Here is a 27,632-nt window from a genome sequence, read left to right on the forward strand (position 1 = left end):
GCCATGTTTTTCAAGTATCTGCATTTTTTTTTACAATGAAGATAAATTAGCTCAATCAGTAAAAATGGGTAGATTAACAATAACAACTGAAGATAATACGCAGTGAGAAAAATTTTTTTAAGTTACAATTAAAAATAAAATAATTCTTTTTTTCATATCATACCATACATACCATTCAAGAATGTAGCATTTTAGTACGTGGAGCACATCTTGGTACATACTTGACATAATTCCACATGAATCCCTGAGTGGCAGACTCTTAGAGAACTAGTAAATACATAGCACTGGATCCCTTCTGATATTTAACAGCAAATATTTGTATCGAAAATGCTCAGAACTCTTCAAAAAATTAATATACTTAAAATTCTAGATTCTTACATATCAACCATACTTACGATAGTAATTACAAACTATAAAGGGGTTTTATAACTTAGAAACCATTAAAACTCTAAGCCAGTATATATGTTAAAAGACACTAATTAAAGTGACTTAAGTGTGGTCAATGCACCAGCTGTAACTTATCCCAATAAAAATCTTTCTCATAATTCCACTCAACAAAGTGGGTTAAGGGATAGAGAGCAGTATGCCAAGACTATCAAAAGACATATGCCATTTAAATTCAGAACCAAGCAAAAAATTCTGAGACGTAAATATGAAAACAATAATTAAAAAATAGGGACTGTTAAGGGAGACATGCTTTCCAATAATGTTCTTTCTGATTAGTATTTTCTTCTGGGTTCTCTGGGTTCATGTTTAATATTTGCTGATGTTAATAAAACCCTCAAAGACTGAAGTGTATCTTTTCCCCAAAAGACTTTAAATTGAAACGTAAAACCAAAGCTTCAATTACCAGTTCAACTCCATAAGAAATAAAAAGTCTGCTACTAAAAGGAACAATTCAATATTTTTTTTCTTGCAAACAGGTGAACTTCAGATTAACCTCTTGAAGAGAAAAATGCAAAAATCAATAACTACCCTGAAAACAAAACACTACTCAAATGCAAAAAGACCTCATATAGTGGATGGCATCCCTCCTCTAGATACAATATAAAGCTATGCCAGTGTTACTTTAGATTTATAAACTGAAAGGAACATGTGATTAAAACAGGTAGGATTAAAAAACTAGGATTGCATGTTTTAGTGCGTGTGTAAAATCTAAGTAATTCATCTTTACTCAATACAAAGCAGGAACAATTAATTAGCAATGAAATCTAAGATTTTCCTTTTTAAAACTGATTTCTTCTGGAATACAGAAGCAGTTCAAAACAAGAGGCAGTAGCATTACTACTTTAATTTTCATATTACGTACAATTAAAACAGAATGTAAATAAACCTGAGGGTAAAGAGGTACTGCAAAATAGCCTTAGCCAGAAGTTGGACAGCAAGGGTAGAGACTCATTAAAAAAAACACCTAGAAAAATATCAAAGGCTATCTAAGTATGTAAATAAAATAGGAAAAAAAGTGATTTTGTAGTTTTATAGTTTTGAAGAGACAGCAAATGAACATTTTTAGCAAGCTATGCTTGGTGACATTTATAAACAAGCACTGATAATGATAAACTATTAAATCATGATTCCAGTCTAGCAAGGCACTTTGATTCTTCTGTATGTAATGTAAATATCTATAAATTGGTAGACAAAGTTTAAAAATTTTATAAGCTTCATACATTATTATTATTATTACAGTAGTTGTTCTTATGTGTGGTGTTTAAAATTACTCCCTCCACCTAAACTAGCCTCACCAAAACTCAAATTTTAATTTGATTTCTTTTGAACTAGAAAAATTTGAGAGATCTATTAAAAATTATATCCTTGGTTTAAAAAGAAGATAAATTAAATACCAACTATTTCACAATCGAGAATTTCACCCAAAAAATTAACTATTTTAATCTGAAAGTTTAGTTTTGTTTCGGTTTCTCAGTACAAAAATGCCTGATTTTACTAAGTATCTCTTCTGGAATTGTATCTATACTGGAATTGTAAAGTCATCAAAGTTTCAAAGAAAAATCCTAACTTTGCACAGTATCATGCAGTACTATCTGAATGTAATAAAGACACTTTATTATTTCACTTTTCAGTAAAACCTAGCTTTGATTAATTGCCATATAATACATCAGAGGTACTTCTACATTAGCATATTCCAAAATTTTTGACAATACCTTCTCACTGGTCAAGAGTTCCAACTGTGATGCCAGGTCCTTTATTCGTCTCTCTTTTTCTGCCAGCTGAATCTATATGAAAAGAAGATTAAGATTCTTGCATTAGTGAATGGAAACTATTTCCCTGCATGTTACATTGTGAAAACAAAGTTCCTGATTAACTTAATCTTTCAGATGAAAACAGTTTTGTCTACTACAGTTACATGCAACACGTAGTGCTACTAAAACTCCAACCCAACAACTCTCATGAAGTTTTATCTGCTGGACAACAGCAGTACACTAGCAGCCTTTTCTTGCCAGTTTTCAGTAAACAGTTGTGGAATGGTATAAAATTCTATGTTAGAAATGAGGAGTAGTATCAGTGCCACCAATGGCAGGAGGGGCACCACTGCCCAGACACAGCGGAAGGTTTGCAAGCCTCATCTCATTGTTTTTGAAGAAATCTCCTGGCATTGTTTCTGTCCCACCACAGAACTTGAGAGAACCAAAAGCTACTCCTGCCTCAAAGACATTAAATTTGTTTCACAAACATCTACCTTGTGTCTCTATTGGGTGCTGTGGGAGGAGGTGCAACTGACACGTTACACAATTCTTCCTGCCTTCAAAATGATGATTTAAATAATCTCTCTCTACAAAGGACTATTTTATTTGTATTCTGGTTCCTTTAAAGACTGCCCCTTCCCCTGTTTTTCTAATATCTAAACTCAAGGCTTGGCATAACTGCTTATCAGTTATTTTCAGTTCCAAAATTCCTTCTCATAGTTTAGGTCAATGGAGCAAAATCTCCTGACTGGGAAGAAAAACTCACTTTTTCTCTACCACCTGCACCCTCCTGAAAGACAGTAATTTTCTAATTGCCAGCAAAATGCTTTCAATTGTTGAACCAATTATTTGTTACATCTGCTGTTGAGAAGTTAAACTTTTTTCACATTAAATTATGCATGGCAACTGATCACTGCTAATTAGTAAAATAAACTGGAAAGAGTCATGCATTTTATAAAATTGAAATTAGAGCTTCAGAAAGTGTCGGAAAAAGATGGCCTATGGAGTGCTAAAATAAACTGTAGAGTAATTCAGGATTTTATAAAGAAAAATTGCTGTAATTACCAATAAAAAGGGGGTCCTAGTAGAATCAATACAGTCACAGTTCAGTTTAATCATTTTTCATCACAATGGGCAAAAACAGGCAAAGGTTGTTGACAGAGGCAACAGAGTTGACAGAGTCAACTGCATTATCACCATTAGACTGAGAACCAGCAGAAAAGCTAGTCTCATTGGACATTTGTTGCTCTTATCTCACCCCTACTGACCTAAGAAGCTAATTCAACATAAGCATTACTATCACATAACCTCAAAGATTAACGCCCCTTGTAAGCTAAAGCTGCCCATTACGCTTGACTTTCTGGTGAATGTCACTCTACCAAGACTATACCTGAGGTTCTCCAAATTAAATTCTTGCATGATTTTAAAAACAATGGATCACTCCTCTCTACTGACTTCAGATAAAATGCATTAGACATTACTATACTAGTAATGCAATATGCAGTATGAAGATTTTAGACAAACACACCAATCAATCTTCCTGTTAGTATTACAGCAAACAGCAGGAAATTAGAAATCCCTTGCCCTTTTTTCCCATAATACAAGATTACATCACTTAGGGGTTTGTCTAAATCCACAGTATTAAAAGACTGATAGCCAGCTGGTAGTAGATCTTGCAAACCTCTCTTACTTTAAAAGAAGCATTACAAGACTGTATTGTTTCTTCAAGTGCAGAATTTCTATTTACAGCAAAAATATATTTAGTGCACTTTCCCTATTAAAGCTCTTCATTACTTGAACCATCAGAAATAAGCAACCATGTTAAGAACATGTAACAAGTCATTGTCATAAACAAAACCTGTAACTTACTTTATACTGATCCTCCATTGCTGCCAGCTGTAATTTTATACCCTCGTTGATTTTCACTTGTTCTTTCCACTTCAGCTCCAGTTTAGCTAGTTCATCAGCATAAACACTGCATTTCATCTTCTCATCCTACAGCAGTTTATACCACGGCATGAAATACTTACAATCTTAAGAGATTTTCCCTCCCACCCCCAACAATGTCACTGTGTTAAACTCCATTCTTTTGAAACGAGATCATTTACAAATGGCTTCTCCAAGCCTGACTCAAGACTTTGAAGAGGTCAGGACCACAGAACACTGCATAAATGATGTTCAAGAGGCATTTCTTTCCTTGAGTTTTCAACAAGCTGATATTCCTCTTTAGTTTAACAGCTTCAAGTTTCTTTGTACCCTAATACTACTAACAATGATTATTCTTTCAAGTATCTCACTTCAATACAAAACTTTTCCTCAAGTGATTTTTATAACCTAAGTATCTTTCATACAGAAGGTCAAAGGCAAAGCTTTCTTCAAAAATCACTATGGAATAAACAGCCAGCAGAAGCCAGTGCAGGCTCTCCATGGACAGGGTTATGAGCAGAATTATAGGACAGTTATTACATCCTGGAAAAACTATTAGAACAGTATCACTGTGATAAATAAAAGAAACAAAATTAAGACAGACAAGACAACACTCAGAAAGGATTTCTTAAACTGTTGTCAGCTTTACACCAGTGCCACTGATGTAATACTCCATCATCATCCACACATCCAAACTGGTTAAATGAAAGTCAAGTTATGACTGACAGGTACTAATATTTAAAGAGCATCACTACTGTGGCTACAGCACTACCAGTGCCAACTTTGGTCGAGACAACCAAATAAACACCTTTATGTGTGACTGAGCCCAAGCTAGTTGGCAGCACCCACTCAGGTGTGAAAGCACTGCAAAAGCCATGACAGGCAGGTAGGGGAAGTTGCTACGCTTCGGACAGAGTACCAGATCAACACTGCCACACTTGTACCAAACATCAGCTGGCTTACAGCAACCTGCTGTACTTGATTTATAAAAGCAATTATACTTAATGTAAGAACAGAAAAGTATTTAAAACCTCAAGCATGTGCACATTTGTTTTACTGTATCTTGGTCTTCCTTATCTGAACCCTCTAAAACCATACATAGTCAAGAGCTGACTGAACAAAAGAGTGTTTTCTAATGTTAAGACTTCTACCATAATCAGAGTGTATCACACAAAAAATGAAGGCAACTCAGCTGGGTAGGCCTTGTGTTTTTAAGGCTTAGCACCTAAAGCTACTTTTTGTTCAGCTTTCCGAAGCAGCTGTTTACTTACAGCCAACATTTGCTTGCATTTCTTATACTTCTCTGTTTTCTCAGCAATCTCTTTATTCATTTCACGCACTTGCTCCTTTACCACGGATTCCGAAACTATGTCAGATGAAATGGGGCTAACTGTGAACATTGAAGAAAAAACAAGAACATTGATTTTTTTTGTTCCATAAATAAAGTTTGTATAAGAGATGACAGCCCAGATTTGAGAGTGCATCAAAAACAGAGCGCTCCATGTTATCCAAACCAGAAGCAATCAGCATTATGTGCTATGTAAGATCAGCAACCATAGTGGCACATCTGTGTTCAGTTCTGTCACATGCTGAAGATGAACATAAATACACACACATGTAGTACTCTCCCAAGAAAGAAAACCAAGTAAACACCAGAATATGTGTGCTATCATTCTAAATATTCTATTCTCACATAAAAACATGAAGTACCTCAGCAAACTACTTCATCACACACTATCGCTGAGCTTGCTGGGATTGTATGTTTTAAGAAACACTTGTATTTACCATAGACAGGAGGAAACCGACAGAAATTACACCCGGTGGTCTTTACATATAACAAGAATCTGTCAATTATAAAGTAACACAGAGAAAACTATTCAGCATTTATGGGCATTTATCAATTTAAACTGAATAAAAAAATCACAAAATGGTTTGGGTTGGAAGGGACCTTAAAGGCCCTCTAGCTCCAATCCCCCTGCCATGGGCAGGGACACCTTCCACTAGACCAGGTTGCTCAGAGCTCCATCCAACCTGGCCTTGAGCACCCCAAGGCATGGGGCATTCATAACTCCTTTGGGAAGCCTGTTCCGATGCCTCACCAGCCTCATAGTGAAGGGTTTCTTCTTTAGTTTTAACTTATTACATATTGAAGTTTGAGAATATTATTTTTGCAGTAACTTAATAGTTCACAATAATTATAAACATTTTCTAATAAACCACTACTGCCTATAATTCATGAAAATAGTCAGCTGACTTAACCTTCCAATCACATAATCAGAACTTTTCAGCAGATTTGATTTTACAGTAGAATGTTATAGTGGATAGTCATCATAACTTGACTGCAAAATTACTGTGCTATTATACTCAATTTGAAAATTTGAGTAAGGTTTTTTTAATAAACTGTTTATTAGCTTGGCAAAACCATCTCTGTTAACCATAAAGCAGAAATTCAAGAGTTCAGTTCTACTGACATTAGTAAATAGCAACTAAATTGATACATGAATTTATCTATGAATGTTACCACTTGGTAAGAGACAAAATATTTACATCAGTCTTCACATCTCTAATTAATGCTTTAATTAAACAGAACAAGTCCACCTACTTTATACTAAAAATACTATTAATGACTACTTCACATAGACAACACTTTCAGGCTTATAAAGACAGACAAAATTTAAATTGTTGGTACCTGGAGATGCAGACAACTTTTTGTCTGTAAGGACGGCAGTAGCTGTCTCAATGTTAGATGCATCTGTCAGTTTCTGTTGATGCCCTGCAGTTTTCTTTGTGAAAAGAAATTTTGTTTTGGTACTTGATTAAATGAAAGCCAAAGCACAAAGTAATGTATCTTGCACTATCATTTGCTCCAAAATTGGACTAGACAGAACTGCTCATTTAAACAGTAGGTAATAATAAATATGCAAAAACGTTTAATTGTACTAACACTGAAATTGCTTCAGACTATGATTTTTATCACCTTACTTGATGAAGGTCTTTTTCCCTAGAAAGAGTAATTTCTAAGCAAATTATTAGAAAAATCTCATTTTCTAGAGAATCAGTTACATTTAAATTAATTAATTCTAATACTCCATTAGAAAAATAGAGTCTGTTTTAGGAATGTCTGCTGGACTTCTGGAGTGAAAGCAATGAAATCTGGTGTTTGCTGTAAGATGTATACAACATTGCCAAAGATGTGGAAGATTTTTAAGGAAAAGCCATAGATGTTCTGATATGACACCTCATTCACCACTGACCTTCTGGATGAAAAGATGACTTTTTTATGCAATGTTCTGTGGATAAGAGAAATACTTAAGTCTGGTTTTCTTAAGAATTCATATTTGCACATCTTGCCATTGCACATAGGCCTTTTCCCCCTTCGAGCTCCTCTCCAACTCCAATTTTTACAAAATTCTGAAGAACTCTGCTCTCAAATCTGTTTAAAAATGGCTGACAGGTTCAGTTACTAGGTGGCCTAAGACTTGTATCATCACTGAAAAAGATTCATTTATTTATGAAACAGATCTTGGAAGAGTGGTAAGATTACAAAAGACGTATGGAATACAACTCCATACTGTGTTGCAGAAACTTCTTTCCCACTTCGCCTTTAAATCCTACTTCAAGTTCTCTATTTCTCCCGCTTTTGGGCTTGGGGTTTTTTGTTGGGCTTTTTTGTGGTGGTACTGGATAGGGGCAGTAATTATGGATTTTCCCAGCTTCAGTTTCAAATTCTTCCTTGAACAGTGTAATGCTTATAGGTTCATCCGAAGTCTATCAGGCTTGTACATAACATCAGCTACTATAAATTCTTTGCTTGGTTTGGACAACTGTCTAAAAAGAATCATAGACGTAATTTAGGTTTGTGAAAGAAAATGGTAGAGTCACTGCTTACCACACGTTTTAATCCTTTTCAAAAGCATTAGTTTTCACAGAATGAAATTAAATTGTTGATGAAATGCTACCAAAAAAGCAAGTGCAATTTATCCCATTCTACTTACTGCCTGTTCTGTAAACTTGTTTACTTGTTTTTGAAGTTTTTGACATTCTTTGAATTTTTCCTTGTAATGGTCAGCAGCCATTTGTAGGCGAAGCTTCAGATCTTCAACTTCTCTGCGCAGTTCCTGCTCCACTGCATTTGAAGCTTCCTTTAAAAAAAAAAAGAAATTGTTCTCCCTTTTGTTCAAATACCACTATTTCCCAAAAAGCCTTTTTTCAATTAAAAAAACATAATGCTCCATGTAAGTACTGAAACTCCTATTTTCTTTGTGGGAAGGAAAGGAATAGAGCAAGCAGTAGAGCACAGAGAGAGGCAGAATCTGTGCTGAACTTCATTCCAAGCAGGACACGCTGTGGGATGCAAACAGTCACTGGTATAATACCAGAGGCAGGTAAAGGAGATTCTTATTTTATGGGCTGATTAATGGGTATCTAAAGCCTGAACATACAGGAAAAGTCTGAACACCTTCCAGGGGGTGTTCCAGCTATCCTATAGACAAGTATGGCCACGCAGCAAAAGTGCACAGTCCACAACTGTATTCCCTCACACTCACTGTATTTCACCTGGGAGTGGTTCCATTGAGCCACAACACTGACACACAAGCTACACAAACCACATCTGGCAACTAGACACAGGACATGGTCAGATACTTTCTGGTAACTTGAGTCATTCACATGATTTGCTACTTCTTTCATGATGCATTTCAAAACACATTGTATACAATTGAAACTCCTAGGGAAAAAACATGCAATTCTTTGATATTTTAAATATTTCTTTTGGGTGTTGTAACATTCATTTTTTATTTACAGTACTATTTTAATTGCTGTTCAGCTCAATATATTTTCTTCAAACAGTTACACCATTACAGTAATCCTAGTAGCAAATTAATCCAGTACAGTTGCAGTCACAGAAGACCCAGTATAAAGCTCCCTTAAATCAAAATGATGAAACATATATTTGCTCACTATATTATTATCCAAGACTAAGGTCAAGACAGTTTCCATTACATTAATATTTTTATACTTGTAAGTACTTAAAGCAAATCAATTTGGATCACAAATACTGGAAGGATTTTTAAGAATTCAGAGAAAATCTACTGATGAGGAAAGAACATTATAAAACAACCCAAGTTTCTACCAATAAATTTTCTTATTTGAATGAATTTTTAATGCTATTGTGGCTCACTTGACAGAATTAAGACAGGGACAGGATTCAAAATAACACAGATAAATACTGCATTATTCCGTGAAAATAATGTGGGTAGAAGTAGATGTGAGTAATAGCAGAAATCTCCTTTCTTACTAAACCTCCAAATCAGGTAACATGCACTTGATTTAAGGTAGTATATTGAACGCTGAAAGAGAATTTGATAATTATTTGCACTAATCATCCAGAAACCTATTTTTATTCCCCATCTTCAGTAAAGCCAGCTCTGACAGATTTTATAAATACAGATTTTATAAATACAGATAGACTTCAATACTAAATACTGACAATTTACCTGTTCATTTTTCAAAGTCGTGATTTTTATAAGTTCAGCTAAAGCTTCAGCAAGTTGCTTTTTAAATTTTTCATTTTCCAGACGTGCACTGTGAAGATCTGCCATTGTCTTATCCCGCACATTTACTGCATCACTCAGCTCCTTTGACATTAAAACAGCTTCTTGTTTGCTAGCCTGAATCTGATCTTCAGCTTTTCGAAGCTGCTCTTTTAAAATACTTGCCTCATCCTAGGAAAGAGAAGAGATGGAAGAGAATTCATCATTTTTTAATTCAAAGCTTAAATAAAGGCTGGTATAGGGATTAGAAACATCTGAAAGAAAAACCAAGTTTTCCTGGTGGCTTTAGCAAAACTACTAAATCAAGAAGTCAGTACACAAGTACCATTTTCCCCACTTGTCTTCTTTGCCAATGATGATGTGCAAACTTATTTCACTATAAAATAAAGGCAAACTTAAATATAATTATTTTCTCTATTCTGGATTTTTGTTGGAATTTCAGCTTCAGTTTTAAACATATGACCAAAAAGAGTCTGTTTTCCACACCTCTGTTCTTATCACTGTAGAACTCCAGCATCAAAACCAAAGTCCATCCTACAGAAACACACTGAAGGTAACAAGAGAGCAAGAAGTTTTACAGTGCCTACAACTGGTTGATGTAAAACACTATAAAGCAGCTTTGGGACGTTTTTCTCAGACCTCTGTTTCCCAAGATCTTGCACAACAAGCTTTCCAGAGGGAAGAGAGAACAAACAATAATGAAGAACAAGATGCAGCATGTAGCACTAAGCACTGCTGCAGCACCATAGGGCAACCCAAGAGCCAATTGACCAAGCTGAACTACCAGCCTCTCATTCCTCAGAGAAGGCCAGGATTACAAAAAATAATTTTAAAATCAATTTTTTTAAATAAAAAAGCTACTATATAAAGTATTATATAGCCTCTGGGCTCCCTGATGGCATAATCATGTCTTATTCTTGAGTCCAGACATAAATTCAGCTATCTCTAGTCCATTATTTGTTAATTTTTTAAATACCACTTAACAAATCCAGAGGAATACTAATGCATTTTGTAACCATTTATGAAGATGGATAGACTAGTAGATGCCCTGAAGTCCTGTCTCCTAGCTATTTTTACAGCACATGATGCATTGGTTACATATTTCAGTAACAGTTTCACAGTGTGAGATAAAACTATTAATGATCCCACCAGAAACCTCACAAGCACTTTAAGATTAATAAATGACACGAATATTAGGTTGCTTCCGTACTGACACATACCCACTCCCTTCAAAATAAAACACAGTAGTAGTTTAACACATTCAGAAACAAAACAGCACGAGAGAGACTAAAGTAAGATTTTCCATTCTCAACAGCACTACTTTTCCACTTAAATATTATATTCATAACTCATATTACTTTAAAACAATTTCTAGTCTTTTGAGATCCAAGTTGCTTTTTTGTGAGAAGACTGGCAAAATACACAAGAAAGGTGCCTGCATAATCTGACCTTTCTATGCTGGCCTCAAAGGCTGTATCTAAACTGACTCTCTAATTTGGATCAAGAGCAAATTTTTAAAGCAAAACTCCCAGTCAATTTCATTACTGCCTATCACACTGTAGATCTGAGAACAATCTCAGGGCACAGAAACTGCATTCCTTTTGGATGAAATGGAACAGGATGATGGGGTATCAGGAAAGAACACCTAATGGTTATTCTATTGTAGGTTTACCCTGGCTGGATGCCAGGTGCCCACCAAAGCCACTCCACCACTCCCTTCCTCAGCTGGACAAGGGGGAGAATATAACAAAAGGCTTGTGCATCGTGATGAGGGAGGACAGGGAGAGATCACTTAGCAATTACTGTCATGGGCAAAACCAGACTCAACTTGAGGGAAAATTAATCTAATTTGTTGCCAGTCAAATCAGAATAGGATAAAGAGAAATAAAACCAAGTATTAACACAACCAGCCCCCAACCCCTTCCTCTTTCCAGGTTCAACTTTACTCCCAGATTCTCTATCTCCCCTCCTTCAGCAGCATAGCCAGGATGGGGAATGGAGGCTGCAGTCAGTTCATCACACATTGTCTCTGCTGCTCCTTCCTCCTCAGGGGGAGGACTCCTCACTCTCTTCCTCTGCTGCAGTATGGGGTCCCTCCCACAGGAGACACTATTCTACAAACTTCTCCAACACGTATCCTTCCCACGGGCTGCAGTTCTGCATGAACTTCTCCAGTGTAGGATCCCATGCATGGGGTGCAGTCCTTCAGGAACGGAGAACTCCAGCACAGGTCCCTTGTGCGGTCACAGGTCCTTCCAGCAAACCTGCTCCAGTGCAGGCTTCCCACGGGGTCACAGCTTCCTTCAGGCACATCTACCTTCTCTGGCATGGGGTCCTCCACAGGCTACGGGTGGATGTCTGCTTCACTGTTAACCTCCATGGGCTGCAGGGGGACAGCCTTGTCTCACCAGGGTCTTCACGATGGCCTGCACAGGAATCTCTGCTCCAGCACCTGGAACCTTTTCCCCTCCTTCCCTGACCCTGATGGCTGCAGAGTTCTGTCTCTCTCATGTTCTCACTCTTCTCTCCAGCTGCAATTCCTCTCACAGAGTTTCCCCCTCTCCAATACCCTTCTTAAATCTGTTACCCAAGAGGTGCTACCACCATCACCCACAGGCTGAGCCTTGGCCAGTGGTGGGTCCGTCTTGGCACCTGCTGGCACTGGCTCTGTCAGGCATTGGCTGATATTGGCTCTCTCAGGGGAAGCTTCTGGCAGCTTCTCACAGAGGCCACTCCGCTACCAAAACCCACACAAACCCAATATATGCATCCATAATACCTGACTAGAACTAAGCCTGAAATAACCCCATCTGGACCATGGACAACATAAATATGAGTTCTTCAGCAATTTCACTCTCCTATTATACCACACTGCTTGCTAACCACAATGCTACCACAGGGCATAGTAAGTCACCTCTTCCTTCGAAACCCTACTGCGCAAGTTCTCAGTCAGCACTGTAGCTTGACACTGCATTCACCTAACAAGTCCTTCAGCAACCACTTCATGTCTCCTCTTTTCTTCTCCATCACCCTCTACAGTCTCAACACAACTACATTACAAACTTTCTCCTCAACCTCCTTTCCTTTTTTGTGAAGCCAGAAGCAACTCAGGAGCACACCACTTTTACTGAACTCAGAAATTACCTTTTCACACATAGTTAATCTCAGTTCATTATGTAAGACCTCAACAAGCTCAAAAGGCGCAAAACTAGAACAGATCTCAGTCTTTTCATCATTTTCTGCATCTACAGAGAACATCATAATCCTCCTGCCTCTTAGCGTACACCCTGGTGATTTCTTCAACTTCCTTTCTCTTGTCAAGCACATACAACATTAGATACGTTTATTCACATCAGACCAATTATATTAGTAGTGCTTACCTTGTTGGATGAGGAGTGCAAAAAAGCTTTCTTCATATTTTCTTTTTCAGCTATTAATAGCTGTAATCTGCCAACCTCCTCTTTATAATACGATATCATGCTTTCTTTGTTTGCATCCAAATTCTTAAACGTCTGGATTTCTTTTACTAGTTTGGTGTTTTCTATTTCTGTATTCTTCAAGTGTATCTGCAATGATGCTAAAACACGTCAAACTTCTTCCACGTTAGGAGAACTACTGTTCACCTGTCTATTTACGTGCTCACTGAATTCTAACTTACTCCAACTTGAGGCAGATTAGAAGGGGTAAAGAGAAAAATTAAACATTTGATATTGTCACTGCCTTTCAGCCCAAACTTTCTGGCTGGAATTCTTTCAGCATGGTCACCTAACAACAGCTCCAATCTACAGCTAGAAGTTAAAGCCCTAATTTCTCTCCACATCAAATTAAGCCGTTCAGGACTCACTCTTCTCTTCACAAATGCTAGACAACTAAGGACAAGTAAAAGAGAAATGACTTGAAGAAAACTAAAGAGAAATTAAACTTCTAGTAGTATCTGCCCACAGTCATCTAAACAAACAGGTCTACATCAGCAATATTCATATCCAACGACAGCAAACTACTTTTAACAAATCTGCCTACAATAATGCAGAACAGCTCCTGCACTCAAGTATTTCCCACTCAGACCAGAAGATTTGTGTTGATTATTTACAAAGGGATTCCATGCTTGTAAAAGATGCTTTTAGATTTTAGAACCTCTATTGTGTATCTAATACTGCCTATCACATAATGACATTTTCCTAGGAACAAAAATAATCTTTTAAATACACTTGATCTGTTTCACACAACCTAAGGATTTCATTATTTTAGCATATAAAGTTTTTTCTACTTTGAGCGGAGGGGGGCCAGCAGTGTATTTTTTTTATATATATGGGTGTCTTTCAATACCAGCAAAAGAAATCAGCTATGCTAGTAAAAACAAATGCAATACAGAACCCACTAAAGCTTCTCAGTAAAGCTACACAAGGCTCACGAAGAGGGATTTAGAAAAAAAAGTCTGGAGAGAGAATTTACATGACTAAGAAGTATTTTAGTTATGAAAAAGTGTGTTAAAGATGATCAGTTACTGGGTGATGCACTGTATAACTAAGGAATTTTCTCACTAGAATCTATTATTTTTTGTTACTATGTCTGAGCTTTAACAAATTGGTGGTTCATTCTCCTTCTTATAGACCTTTTTATACCATGGCTGAATTCAGATGCTGTTTTCCTCACTCATTTTTATATGAGAACATCTATAACTATCTTAAAGATATGTTCACAGAAGTTACCCATTTCCTTTTTTCCTTAACAAATTCAATTTATTAGACTTCTCCATAAAACATTATTACTTTTATTTCAAACCACTTCATTCCAGTGTATACAGGTACAAGTAATAAAGTTACCTTATAAAGTTCTTTTTCATCCTTTTCTGTCTTTAACACACATTCAAGTTGCTCCTTCTCAAGCATCACTTTCTTCAGCTTGTCCTTCAGACTAAAATATTGAAAAAGTATTGGTACAGAACTATTAATATAGAAAATCCATGCATATATTAAAAACTGTTAGTCTAAAAAAACACCTTTGGGGAAAAAAAGTAAAATAAGGAAGGTAAGGAACAAAAAGACTAAGTACCTGTCTAACTCAGTTTCTTTTGCAATGGCTTTCTGAGTAACAGTCATGATATCTTCTTCAAGCTGGAGAACTTTTGAAGCAGCCTCCTCATGCTTCTTCTTTAAATCATTATTTTCCCTTTTAAAAGCTTCTGATGTCTGAATATTATCCTTTGAAAAAAATTGCAAATAGACGTCATTTAAAAATGTGATTCTTCAGAAGTAAAACATGCTATTTGAATTAATGCCAAAATATGGCCATTAGATTTATTCTCTTCCTTAAAATGTATAACAAGCCCATTTCAAGTATACATAAATATCTACTGAATATTGCTATGCACAGTTCATCTATTAATAAGGGGTCAATAAGGAGTTTGTTTTGGAGCAACCATTCAGTTACTCAGAGCCTACCAAAGACTTCAGAGTACAGGATAAACACATTATTTCCTATCTTTTGCCTATTTCCTTTCGGCACACAAACCACTGACTGTCTAGCTTAGAAAACAAAGAAATTTGTTTCTCTTTGTACTTGCTTTTACTTAAAAAGAAGAAGAGCTTGAATTTTTCTAGACAGTTACACCACTGTAGCAAAACACAGTAAAGACAACTGCAGGCAAAAGGAGAAACAAAACAAAACAAAACTCTGATTTAGAGCTGGTTACTACATGACATTCTCCTAGCTAGAACATATAGAAGATCTCACATAGCTCAAGGAAGCTGATGCAACCATTGTAGGATTTATGTCTTGGATATTGGAAGCTGAGACAGAGGATGATGACAATAGTCAAAATGGATTCCTTTGTCAGAAAACTTGACAAATACAAGATGGGAAACCACTTTAAACATTCCATTCATTACCTAATTATAGTAATGTCCATACTGTTCTAAGGCAGTGGACAGCTGAATGCCATCTCCACCACAGCAAAACGGCCATTTAAAGTCAGGCTGTCTTAAATAACCCTGAAAATGGGTTTTTTTCCCATATAACTATTTTTTTGAAAAAATAAATAAGTAACACTAAAGTAGATCACACACACTGAGATAATATGCCACTTTTTCTGATATCAAAGTACGATAAAGCTCAGCTTATTATCAACCATGACAGTGATACGAATCAAAGTGTAAAACAAGGTCAAGACACACTGACCAACATAGCTAACTACAGCATGACTTAAAAGTGTTTGTGTAGATACTAAGGTACAAGTTGTCTTTCTGCTCTAGATTTGGGAGATTAAAGCACTACTTCATCTATTCATTTTTAAACAAAGCTCAATGCCCTGAAATAACAAGACTGTACTGTTCCATCAAGAGAAACACATCAGCCAGACTTTACGAAGAACCCCTACTGGCCGAATTCCAACCTAACAATGTTTTAAGTACAATAAAATATAATGAGGACTGGTTTTAGTCATTAATTGTCAAGATACACTGTTCACAAGTATAATTAAGCTCCACTTTTACAAGCAACTAAACAGAAGTTTGAGCATTATGATTTTCTTTGCATGGAGGGGTAGGTAGTATTGAACTGAGGAGTGGCAGATGTATCTGATGACTCATTCACTTGCTGCACACTAAACCAGCATGTAAAGTAGATTCTTGTTTTTGTTATATAGGCTATATAAAAGAAGAGAACTAATACATTACAACTATTTAAACTCCAAATGGCTTTCTTATGTCTTAATATAAAAAAGAATTTAAAGGGATCATGAATGTGCCATCTTTTTTAAAAAAACATCATTGGAGAAGATAACCCACAACTTTCTTAAGGTCTTTATTTCTGAAGACCTATCAGTTTCCTACAACCAAAAATATACGTACTTGGTGTAATGAGGGCAGGATATTTTAATTAAAGTCAGTATTCCAAGTAAAACTTGTTATATAACCAGCAGCAACACCACACTCTGTAACTGCTTGTCCTCCCCTAGTGCAGTGGAGACTAATTACTTGCCCCTGTTTTGAAAGCCTAGCATAGTAAAAAGTCTATTTCAATGCATATCTGTGTTTTCTCTAAACACCACTTTGGTATAACTGTAACTGTTGTAACCCAAGTGCCTTCAAAAGAATTTAATCTGATACATTATATATATAAACTGTACAAACAGTTCAAACAGGCTGCCAAAGGTAACATATATTAAAAGGAATTAATAGCCTGAAAAAAATTCACTCCACAAACAGCATTACAATTGATGCTGCTTTGCTAGTTATTCTAAAGGGACATGGTACTAAAATGTAAAAGTTCCATACTTAACAGATTCTCACCTAATAAACTTGTTTAGATACAACTAAAGCCTACAGTTTTTAAAGAAAAAAAAAAGGATTAATTTTTAGAGACAACTTGTTATTTTACAGAATTCTTAGCAATTCAATTTAGATGTAGCAATCCTAGTCCCATACACTGGCTACAGTGGTTTCAGAGCCTGTAAAATTTAAAATGAGTGCTCTTAGACTATTTTACAGGTAAAGTCAACTGTGTTTAGAAGGAGTCTAAAGGGGAAGAATATAATAAACACATCAACTAAATGTACAACGACTCTTACAAAAAAGGTAATTACTTTCTGTAATAATTGCTTTAATTCATTTATCTTATCTGATACATCTACCAATATTATATATTTTCTTCCACCTTCTTAACAGAGGAATAAAAAAAGCACAGCAAGAGCATGAATCATTTTAATGAACTAGTTTAAAAACACCCAACAATTTTAGGTTATTTTTAATCCAGTTACAAATGCAGCTCCCCCATCTCCTTCCCTAGAGCTGCAACAGCCATAAGGGTGGGAGTGGGAAGAAAACTGCACCAAGGGTCAAGAATAAGCAACCAGAAATTACTTAAGTCAGCTTTACTGCTGCAAAACAAGAAGTTATCGAAACAAAAATTCCTGTAACTACTAGGAGTCTCGCTAGTAAAATGAAACAACAAAAATTCAATGAGTTGTCAAGTGAATTTCCCTAGAATCTAAATTACACTTTGAAAATCTTGATGTACCTTCAGATAGGGAACATGAAGAAATATGGGAGTTCCAAAATCTTTACTGCTATTCTAAAATGGCAGAAGATTTAAGACTGATTATTTCAAAAATAATTTTATTGTAATTCCATGTAACACTGTCCTCATAAAGCTATTATAAGCTCTACCTAAAGGATATGCAAAGATCATGCCTGGAGTCATCCTTTAAACACATTTAAAATCCATTCCATAAATAAATTCTTACTGCAAAAGGACTAATAATCTTTCATTTGAGAATGGAATAGCTACAATGTTTCTAAATTCTCATTTTTGTAAGAGAAAATCATGGCAAAATCCATACATTCAACAAGGAAGAACAACACGCTCTCCCCACATATTTCTTACTTCTAATGGATTTTTAAAACAGCAGTAAAACATTGCTGAACAGAGTCTGGTTAATGGAAGCAAAATGGTACAGACATCCCTTCCTATGAATCAGCACATACAACACATTTTTCAAACACAAAAAGAGATCCAGCAGACAGAATACTTGAAAAACACAACCCAAGACTATTTCCAGACGCGCCACCTTGCAGTACGGCAATGGGCAGGCAGCATGGCTTTTTATGCTTCATCTCCCCTTTCCATAACATGCAGAGCTCCCTACCAGCCTTTTCAAAGTCATCCCACACCTAAAGCATTCACCTTTGATTAATGGCTAGTATCTGCAGCGTTTTTTTACTTTTTAGAGAATGCGTACACTGTAATGAAGAAGGATGAAAAGTTAAAAATGAGCCATGCAGCTCACACTGAAGAGGTCAAATCACTAAATACAAGGCAATCTACTTAAAAAAAAAAAAAGAAAAAAAAAAAAAAACAGCACCATCTTTCAGCTGGATTGATTTGTCTGTATGTAATTTAATGTCAGAGGAACCACTATGCTTGATATCCTACAGAGAATTTAGGGGGTTTAGATGAATTATCTGCAGGAGCCTTTCCTTTATCTCACTGACATCACAGCAGCTCCAACAGAATCATGTGAAACACTTGGCTGACATCATATTCTGTTTAAAGGACCTCTGAGGATAAATGATGAACCACCAAATGATAGCACCACTGCAGCCACTGCAAAACCTGAGTCTGCACATAACACAGGACCTGAAACATCTGAAAGCAAACCTCAAGTCGTAATTTTTCTTCCTAAAAAAATTTAAGCATTCAGTAAAATAAAACAGCAAACCAATTCCAAATAAACTCAGTAACATTAAGCTTTTATCCTTGTGACTATGACTTGTTATAGAAATATTGCTCTAAAAAACACTGCAGTCAGTCTATTTTGAAAACCTAAGATATCACAATGGTAGTACTTTAACTGTTAATTCTTCAACTAGTATTGTTAAAGAGATCAAAACTACAAAACTAAGGTCTAACTCCGTGAGAGTTCATCTAAGTTACATCAATCAATCAATTACTGTCATGAAGATTACAAACATGCAAGTTTTTGCAGAAGGCAGCTGAAGCATTTACACATGCTATGATTTTGCAACATGTATTTATATGTCAGAATGTTAATTCTTAAAACATGTTGTAATTTCACTATAAGCTATTGATTTGGTGAAGTCATTTTCATGAATACTTAACTGAATTATAGAATATCTCTAGTTACCCTTTAATTTTCCATTGAAATAATTTTCAAGTGCCCAGTTTAAGAAATACTCATACACAGAACAGTCAAAAAAACCCCCCATAAAACAGGGTTTTCTCTTCATATGATGTTTATAGTACCCAAGGGTGCTGTAATTGCTGGTGCCAACCTGAGCAAATCTGAGTACTTAATTTGTGTCTAAAATTAAATGAAGCTGGGGGGAGGTTTGCTTTTTGGGCTGGGGGGCAGTTTTTTGGTTGCTGTTTGGGTTTTTGCCTTTTGGACGGCTTGTTGTCACTTAATTTTGGGGGGTTTTTTTTCCTAAAACAATGCATCTTCCTGACCATCAGATTTTCACACATGCAGCACACATGAACCATATGAACAGAGCCTGGTCTAAAGAGACACTGAAGAAACACTTGATTCACTTCTCTGCACACAGGCTGAACTAGGCACTTGTACTGCTGACATATCACACTGCACAACAGTGTTTTTCGCTTTCTAAACAGAGAAACTCTCCTTATAAAATGGCACCAAAAGCCAACTTAAATTAATCTCTGATATTTGAATAAAATTCTCCAATAAATAAAGCTACTGTGCAGGTAGAGCCTGTCAGCAGAATGTGAATTTACATGGATGTCTTGTTAAAATTCCCCATCAGATAGATGAATAAGCCCACTTTTATAAAGTTAAATGGTAAACTAAATTTACAAAAAGCATGAAAGAACAAGTGTATCAAGTCAGTAAATTCACTCCTGCCTCAGTTTATGCCAGCATCATAACAGAAACACTATTCAAATGTTCACAAGATCAAAGGATGAACAGGCACTCTGCAAATCTGTTGCTTCTGACTCAAACTAAACGTAGACAGAAACTACTGCCACAGGAGTAAGACTTGTCACCACTGTCACATTAAAGTAATCAGGTCAGAAGTGCTCTCTTCCCACTAGAGGGAGACCAATGACTGCAAAAGCATCTTTTGCAAGCTCTGCTCTCTACAAAAGCACAAAAACAGTGTTCACAAAATTGAATGGCTGCAGAGTATCAGAGGAATGACCAACGAAAAGACACACAATGACTGCTGCACGTTTCTCTTCTTCAGCACAGTAATACTGAATCTTAAAACAGTAGGCAAGTGCCACAGACCTTACACACAGTTTAAGCATACACAAAACAGGGAACACAAAGACTAAAAAGTATTCCTTCTTGTTATGTACAAAGCTGTATACATTTTATATTCCTAATGTCTAAGATAGAGATTAAAAATATTTCTATTATTGTTTTCTAAATAAAAACATACTAAGCTTTTGTTCCATTTCCTTTTTAAAAAGTTTGTTTCCTTCAATTTTTTAAAAAGCAAAATATATTCAGATAAAAGCAGCATACTAATGTTATTCAACACACTGATTATGTACCAGTTTACAAAAGCAAACCAAAGGAAAAGTTGAAATATTACAAGCAACCTGAAACAGTTCTGGTAATCATGTATAATGTGTCTTCTTCTTAAGCAAAATAATCATAGTGTGCAGCTACATCATTATTTTAACAGTGTTCTATTTCTAGAGTTGCAAGGTGTATATACAGCATGATCCTAAATAAAAGTAGGCTACCAGGGAACATCACCCTAGTAAAAACATATTAACTTGGAAACACTAACAGAAGGTTGTAAGAAGAAGATGTGACATTTCTGAAACATTTCCAGTAATTTCACATTTACTCTGAATTCCCACACAGAGTAGTAACAGATTAAGTTAAATCTTCACACTCAGTAAGAACTATTTTAATGTCATCTGGGGGAAAAAAAAAAGTAGGAACAGTTTAACTGACATGAAAACTGCTGCAAAGGAATACTATGTTTTCCTCTAACTGAAAATATAGCCCTTTTCAGAAGACTAAAGAGAGTGTTCATGCTGGGGCAGGAAAAGGAAAGGCCACTTACGCCCTCTCGAAACTGATCTTGTCAGAACATACTGCATTAAGCAGGCCTTAGATAAGAGGAAAAGATCAACCTAAAAGAAATACAGACTGAATTTGTCCCTCATCTTACAATATCTCAAGCTTTGGAAGGGTGCGGTTATTAACACAACTTAATGGTAATAAACCATAAGTACACACTAAAAAAGTGGGGCTGGAGAGCGTGTTCCTTGTGAGAGCAAACACCAACTAATGCCAAGCTGTTTGTCTTGCAAATATTTTTTTTTTCTGTGATGCTGGCAACGACAACAAGAGAAAATGTTGTCCGCAGAATCATTCATATGTTGAATACAAATTGATAAAGCACTAAAAAATTAACCAAATCTAAAAACACAAAAGCCTTTAGGGACAAGTAGTGACTCAGAGTAGAGTAACGTGTTAAAAGAAGATGTGTTTCAAGAACTCTAATAGCACATTATGACTTTATGTCTTGAGTGCATTTATTCCTCCTACCTTTGGTAGGAAATGACATGGCTACCTTGTAAGAAGGCAACACAAAACTGTTTATCTATCTCTTGAACAGCAAGGGCACCTTTGCAAACCAAAATCAGTAGTCTGCTGTGGCCATTAATTTCAAGTGCCACAAACACCTATTTTTAAAACTCAAAAAAATGGGAATCTTTTCAATACTTGAAAACATGCATAGAGCCCAACAGTCAAGCTTCAAGGAGCACTGATTGTATTACACCTGAATAGATTCTTTAGTACGCCCTTTTCTTAAAAGACTGATCTACTTTTAGCTTATCTCTTCCTAATATTTTCCCTAACCACTTACAAAACACCCCAACTAGACAAAAAGCGCACTGAGAAAACAATAGTTCCACTGCCCAAAATTCTCTTAAGAGTAACTAGGTGTGAAGAGAGGTCATTTAATCAAGAGTAGGAGGGAAGCACTAATTAGGATATAGCTGTGGCATTGTCGTGTCAACAATTATCCTGTCTATTTCAAGAAAGCAATGCTTCTACAGAAGCATTTCTCAATGATCCAAACTACTTCTGAGCTATTTCTGAAAATAAAGGACTGATAAAAATCCATACCAAAAAGAAGAAAGTAGTCTAAAGGCATATGAATAAAAGAGGATTTTTTTAAGAGAACTGGTTTTTAAGGAATGATTTTCATATTAGGAACTTGGAGCTTCTCCACCTTCTATTTGTTATACTGCACCACAGTAAAGTAACTTATGTACTACAACCCCTGACCACACTATCCCCATTCTGTTCAATTACAAAAATACAATGTAGCTTAACAATGGATTTGATCGAAAGACAAAACACAAGAGCTCAGGTAACCATATTATTTTCTCTGAAGAAACTAAGGTTTTTCAAAATTAGGTAAAGTGACAAGTATTATGTATGCAGGGGTTCATAACTCCAGGGCTCCCTTATCACAATACAAATGTAATAAGCAAATATTAGTCGCCAAGAGCTCTGCACTCAATTAGAATCGAATACATGTGTCTGTAACAGACACATCCACTTCCTTAGCACGTGCAATTACTGCTTTTTAAACACAGTGCTTTGTACTACTATGGGTTTTTTGAGAGCTTTTTGCACAAGCAGAAATATATTGTGCACTTCCTGATGGAAGTACTTGCAAAAACAAACAAAAAGAAAAGTATGCTGTTAAGAGATTGCACACAGGTTCAACGTAACTTTACTTTGAACAGAAATAGATTTCTATTATAGCTGTCTTAAACTACAAAGGTAATGATATCTAGTATATACAATAATTATATTTTCTTATACGGGCTATTTTGTTTTATTAATTGTTGTTCATTAGTCCAATATGCTCTAAAGTATACTAGAAGATTTTGAAAATAGAATTCCAAATAGTTAAACCTTCTCCTAATTAAAGATTTTTAAAAATACAAATTTTAAATTCATGAATTCCATTTTTTACCTATTTATGCATTCAAAGTTTGTAGCGCATAACTAAAAATTCACATGCATATGAAAAAAAGAGAACTAGAAATAAAAGAAGAAAATAAAAAGCCCCCATAATACTTAGTTAAAACAACCACTCAAAGGCAAAAAACCCGTAAGCCAAGCCATAACAACCTGGCTCACACTAAGCACCTGTGAAGGTTCTGCTGTTACAGAAAATACAAATACATTCTGATTACTTATCACTTCAAAGATTATCCCCTGTAGTCTTATATAAAAACATCCAAGTTAATGCATTGCTTATGTTTATTGCCACTAACAACTATTCACATCCCACAAAGTGCACCAGATTATTTGGCGGCTGTGTTCAGGAGCTGTTTGGTAAGATTCGTTTTAGAGGTCAGTTGGGGAGGGTGTGTTTTGTGGGGCTGTTTTGTTTGGATTTTTGGCTTTGGTTGATGCTTTATTTTTTAAACAAGCCACAAGAAAAATAAAACCTAGGTACTGAAATCCAACTGAGTGCTGCGTCACTGCTGCTCAGGAATCTTTCAATCAATCCATTAACATACTCTATGTATTCCCAGCAAACATAAATTACATAATCCTGCAACCCACTGTTGTATTTCGTGTACTGGGGTGGGGAGGCAAGGAGAGCAAGTCATCTTTAAGACTGGAGAGCCACATGTAAAGCATTGCTTATTAAAATTTCTGATGATTAAAAAGTTAACATACTGCACCTGATTTAGTAGATGCTCACTTAATTTTCAGGAATAACAACCAATTTATATTCTGCTTATACACATAAACAAATGAATACTTTTTCAGCTCAGCAGATATGTTTCTTTTTTCAAAAAAGTGAAAAACAGAGAACAGGACATAAAAGATGTAAAATAAGAGAGCATCCAAGTCTCTGTCTTTTGTCTATTGGAGAAAAAAAATAATTGCATAAGTTAGAAAACTTCCACAGTATTTTAGCCAGGTGAAGATCTGCATCAGCCTCAGATGAGACATCTATTTGTAGCTAAGTACAAGTGAGAAGTTTGTCACACTGCATTAGCTCTTCATGGAAATACAAGGCCAAAGGAGAACAACAGTAACAGAGAAAAAAGGAGAGAAAAAACCCACAAAATAAACCCAAACATTCCTGAAATTAAATTCTATTTGCTAAATTCTGGTATCTTAGAGGCAAAAACTATTTTGGATTAGAGAAGTTCACTCTAAAACGTGAGAAAGTACCGAGACATTTTTGTTCTTATACTGTCTAACTGTATCCTTGCTCAACAGCAGTCAAAATTCCATTTCACGAATTGTTCTAAGATGGAATTGTAAAGTTAACATGGGTTGGAACTGACAGTTTGCTTTCAAACATTTTTTTAAAATAAGAGCCTCAAATGACAATGAAAAGTATCTGTGCAGCTCATTCAGATTTATCCACCGAACTTATGATCTGCTAATCCATGAAATGTGAATTTATATTCTTCTCTCATTGATTTGCACTAGTTCTCCCAAGCACTTTAAATTAAAATAATTCTTTAATAGGAAAAACTTTTTTCTCAATAAGATCTATCCTTTCTTTCTTCCTTAGCCAACACTAGTCCATTTCACCCACTGTTCAAAAGTACACTACAAAGCACTAACATTTTCAAGTTCCCTTCACAAATTCCTTTTAAAGATGTATGACACAGGACTGTTGACATGTACATACTAGTACCTAGAAATAGTCTATTAACTGCTGTCCGCAGCTAAATTATATAGGTTTCATTACTTCAAATTTGTCCATGTCACCACCTCCCTCCCACATGTTTTTAATCTTCTCTTAAAAGTTGGGGTTTTTTAAAAAGCAGCAGCTTAAAAATAGATTAGATCCAACTTTTTGGTGCCAATTCTATAGTATTAGATTTCCTCCTTACCACATACAGAACTCCAAATTAAGCTGGCTTTGGTTTAGGCTACATTTACATTTTTGCTATTAATGAACACTTTAAACTGATTTTTAGGTTTATGCTTCTTTTCCCTTTGAATAGTGAGACATTTCGAGAGAAGTCAGTTACTTTTCAGTCCTTGGCAGGAAGTACTCTCTGTTAAGTCTTGATCTTTGCTTTTCATACCAAAAACTTTTATAATTTTCAACAGCTTGTGTTCTATGCAGTTATTCCCTAATGGGAGCTTTTTCTGAAAAGCCTTCCTCCATTTTAAATTAATGTAAGCAAACTTTAAATTATCAACTACTTTCCACTATGAATTCCACAGTTAAATGTCAAACATCTGGAAACAGTTGTCATCGATTATCTTACCAAGCCTGGTACCAAAAGCCTTAAATATTTTAGCCATTTTACGACATGAAAGGAATAGTGGCAGGAGGTTAATAGGAACTGACCTATTCTAGTGTAAATGTCTATCTAACTGCTGAGGGGGTTTGATAGCTGATTTTCACACAGTTTGACTGGTCCTTGAAAAAGCAGTATTATAGACATTATGAGTCAGCTTTAATCAGTTAAACAACTAACCTTTTGCTCTGTTTGCAGTTGTTCACATCTCTGCTTTTCATGGTTAAGTTCTTTTTCCAGTTGTTCAACTTGATCTCTGAGTTGTGTCGTTTCCTTTTCCAGAACAGAAGTTACCTTTAATAGCTCTTCTTTTTCTTTTATTATTTTTTCAATTTTAAACTGGGGGGGGAAAGGGGGGGGAAGTAAAAAAAAAAAAAAAAGAAAATTAAAAAAAAGGGGGTTGGTAATTTTTATCCCCTTCATTCTAATCAAACAAGTGGGTAACAGATTACTCCAGTTTTCCCTGGCTAGGTTATTACAGTTTTCCCCTTATTCCCAAATTTCTAAAGTTTAATTGCTTTAACCACATAGTACCAGACTACCATAAGATAGCATGCTTTGCAGTGTCCTGATTTATCCTCAAGTTTTCCTTCCTTAAATGAAGTGCCTTTACTGTTCCCAAGTGACAGCAACTGTGGAAGAGCTAATTCTGATGATGGCAGCTTGGTGAAAAAATGACAGCTGAGTGTAGAGACACACACTCTCTCTAAAGCAGTATTTTGAGGAATTTCTTGAGAAAAATGAATACACACACACACACACCCCGCCTCCAACACCTGAAAAGCCCTGAAACATGACCTGTGCCCTTTCAAGACTTTAACGGGGCTTATAAAAAAGATGCACAAACTATTTAGTAGGACCTGTAGTAAAAGAACAAGGGGTGAAGGTTTTAAACCGAAAGAGGATAGATTCAGATCAGATGTAAGAAAGCAACTTTCATGATGACGGTGGTGAAACTCTAGAAAGGGCTGTCCAGAGAGGTGGTAGATGCATCATCCTCGGAAAAGTTGAAGGTCAGGCTGCATGGGGTTGTGAGCAACCTGATCTAGTTGAAGATGTCCCTGCTCACTGCAGCGGGTTGGAGTAGGTGACCTTATATGGTTCCTTCCAACCCAAACCATTCTACAGTTCTATAAACCAAGATCATAAAAAATACTTGAGAACTTCTTTAATTTTAGTACTATGAATACATATCTGAAAAGCAAAAATACCCAGATGTATCTCTGTACTAAGTCTCTTATCCCTAAATTTTGAAAACCATAAATCAAATACATGCATGTATGTGCCTAGATGCAACTGACAAGATAAGACGTCTGATGGCAAGGTAAGGGAACCGTACCGAGCAATTTTCCAAGAAGAAACTCAAACAAAAGTTAGTTTGGGTTCCCTTTTTGTTTGTTTGGGTTTAAATAGTGTTCAGCCTACAAACAGCAACAAGCAAATGTAAAACACCTTGACTCTGGACATAAGCACAGAAGTCTAACCACATCTCTCTAGCAAAGAGCACAACACATAGAAAACTGCTTTAAATAAAACAAGACCGACTCTAATATACTTAGGCATCTGCAGTTATTCAGCTCAGTCTCCAGGGCTCTTAACTTGGGCACAAATAAAAGTATACTGGTTCCATAACTCTTTTTCCTTACAGGAACCACCATTTCACACAAAGGGTATCTTCCCCCCCTCCAGTTAGTTGGGGACTACAGATGTGAGAGATGGGCAATATCTACGTCTTACATTTCCCAGTCCATGCTTATTGCTATACATTTTTAAATATTGATTTAACCTGCAAATTTTCTGAACTTCAACCAAATACTACAGAACAAGCCAGAAATACATACATTACACAGACACATGTAGGCTTTTCCTCCTAGTTTTTTCTTCAGTTATCTGTGATCGTATGTATATAGTATAAAGAAAATAGCATTTTAAGAATTTTTGTATCAAACCTCAAGAAGTCCGGCTTTTGTGGTCACCACTAACATATCAGAGTTTCCTTCATCCTCCATAGTGAGCAATTCTTCAACAGGAGAAGAGGTACGAAACTGGAAAGGTGTGCTTGCTCCACGGATTTCTCCTTTGTAAGTCACGTAACAGAACTGATAAAATTCTCCGTCATCATTTGGTAGATAATATCCTGTCAAAA

General features: G+C 35.9%; 1 protein-coding gene across 7 annotated transcripts in view; it reads right to left on the bottom strand.

The window, feature by feature from the left end:
- The window catches only part of TAX1BP1 (Tax1 binding protein 1), a 56,022-nt gene that overhangs the window by 8,462 nt on the left and 19,928 nt on the right, over nucleotides 1-27,632 (bottom strand). For 2 of the 7 annotated variants that reach the window (XM_042042830.1, XM_042042829.1), the window contains 11 exons: nucleotides 27,436-27,623; nucleotides 25,667-25,825; nucleotides 14,732-14,880; nucleotides 14,503-14,593; nucleotides 13,060-13,245; nucleotides 9,623-9,850; nucleotides 8,123-8,269; nucleotides 6,817-6,910; nucleotides 5,399-5,517; nucleotides 4,071-4,196; nucleotides 2,160-2,231 (listed from right to left, as the gene is read on the bottom strand). In XM_042042830.1, the coding sequence (XP_041898764.1) occupies nucleotides 2,160-2,231; nucleotides 4,071-4,196; nucleotides 5,399-5,517; nucleotides 6,817-6,910; nucleotides 8,123-8,269; nucleotides 9,623-9,850; nucleotides 13,060-13,245; nucleotides 14,503-14,593; nucleotides 14,732-14,880; nucleotides 25,667-25,825; nucleotides 27,436-27,623 (1,559 nt within the window). The remainder of the gene's footprint in view (nucleotides 1-2,159; nucleotides 2,232-4,070; nucleotides 4,197-5,398; nucleotides 5,518-6,816; nucleotides 6,911-8,122; nucleotides 8,270-9,622; nucleotides 9,851-13,059; nucleotides 13,246-14,502; nucleotides 14,594-14,731; nucleotides 14,881-25,666; nucleotides 25,826-27,435; nucleotides 27,624-27,632) is intronic. The other 5 variants (XM_042042831.1, XM_042042832.1, XM_042042835.1 and 2 more) reach the window with 5 other exon arrangements.

This window comes from Corvus kubaryi, unplaced genomic scaffold, assembly GCF_017639235.1.
Source record: "Corvus kubaryi isolate FWS band 111438036 unplaced genomic scaffold, C.kubaryi_AGA036_p1.0 37398, whole genome shotgun sequence".
NCBI lineage: Eukaryota > Metazoa > Chordata > Aves > Passeriformes > Corvidae > Corvus > Corvus kubaryi.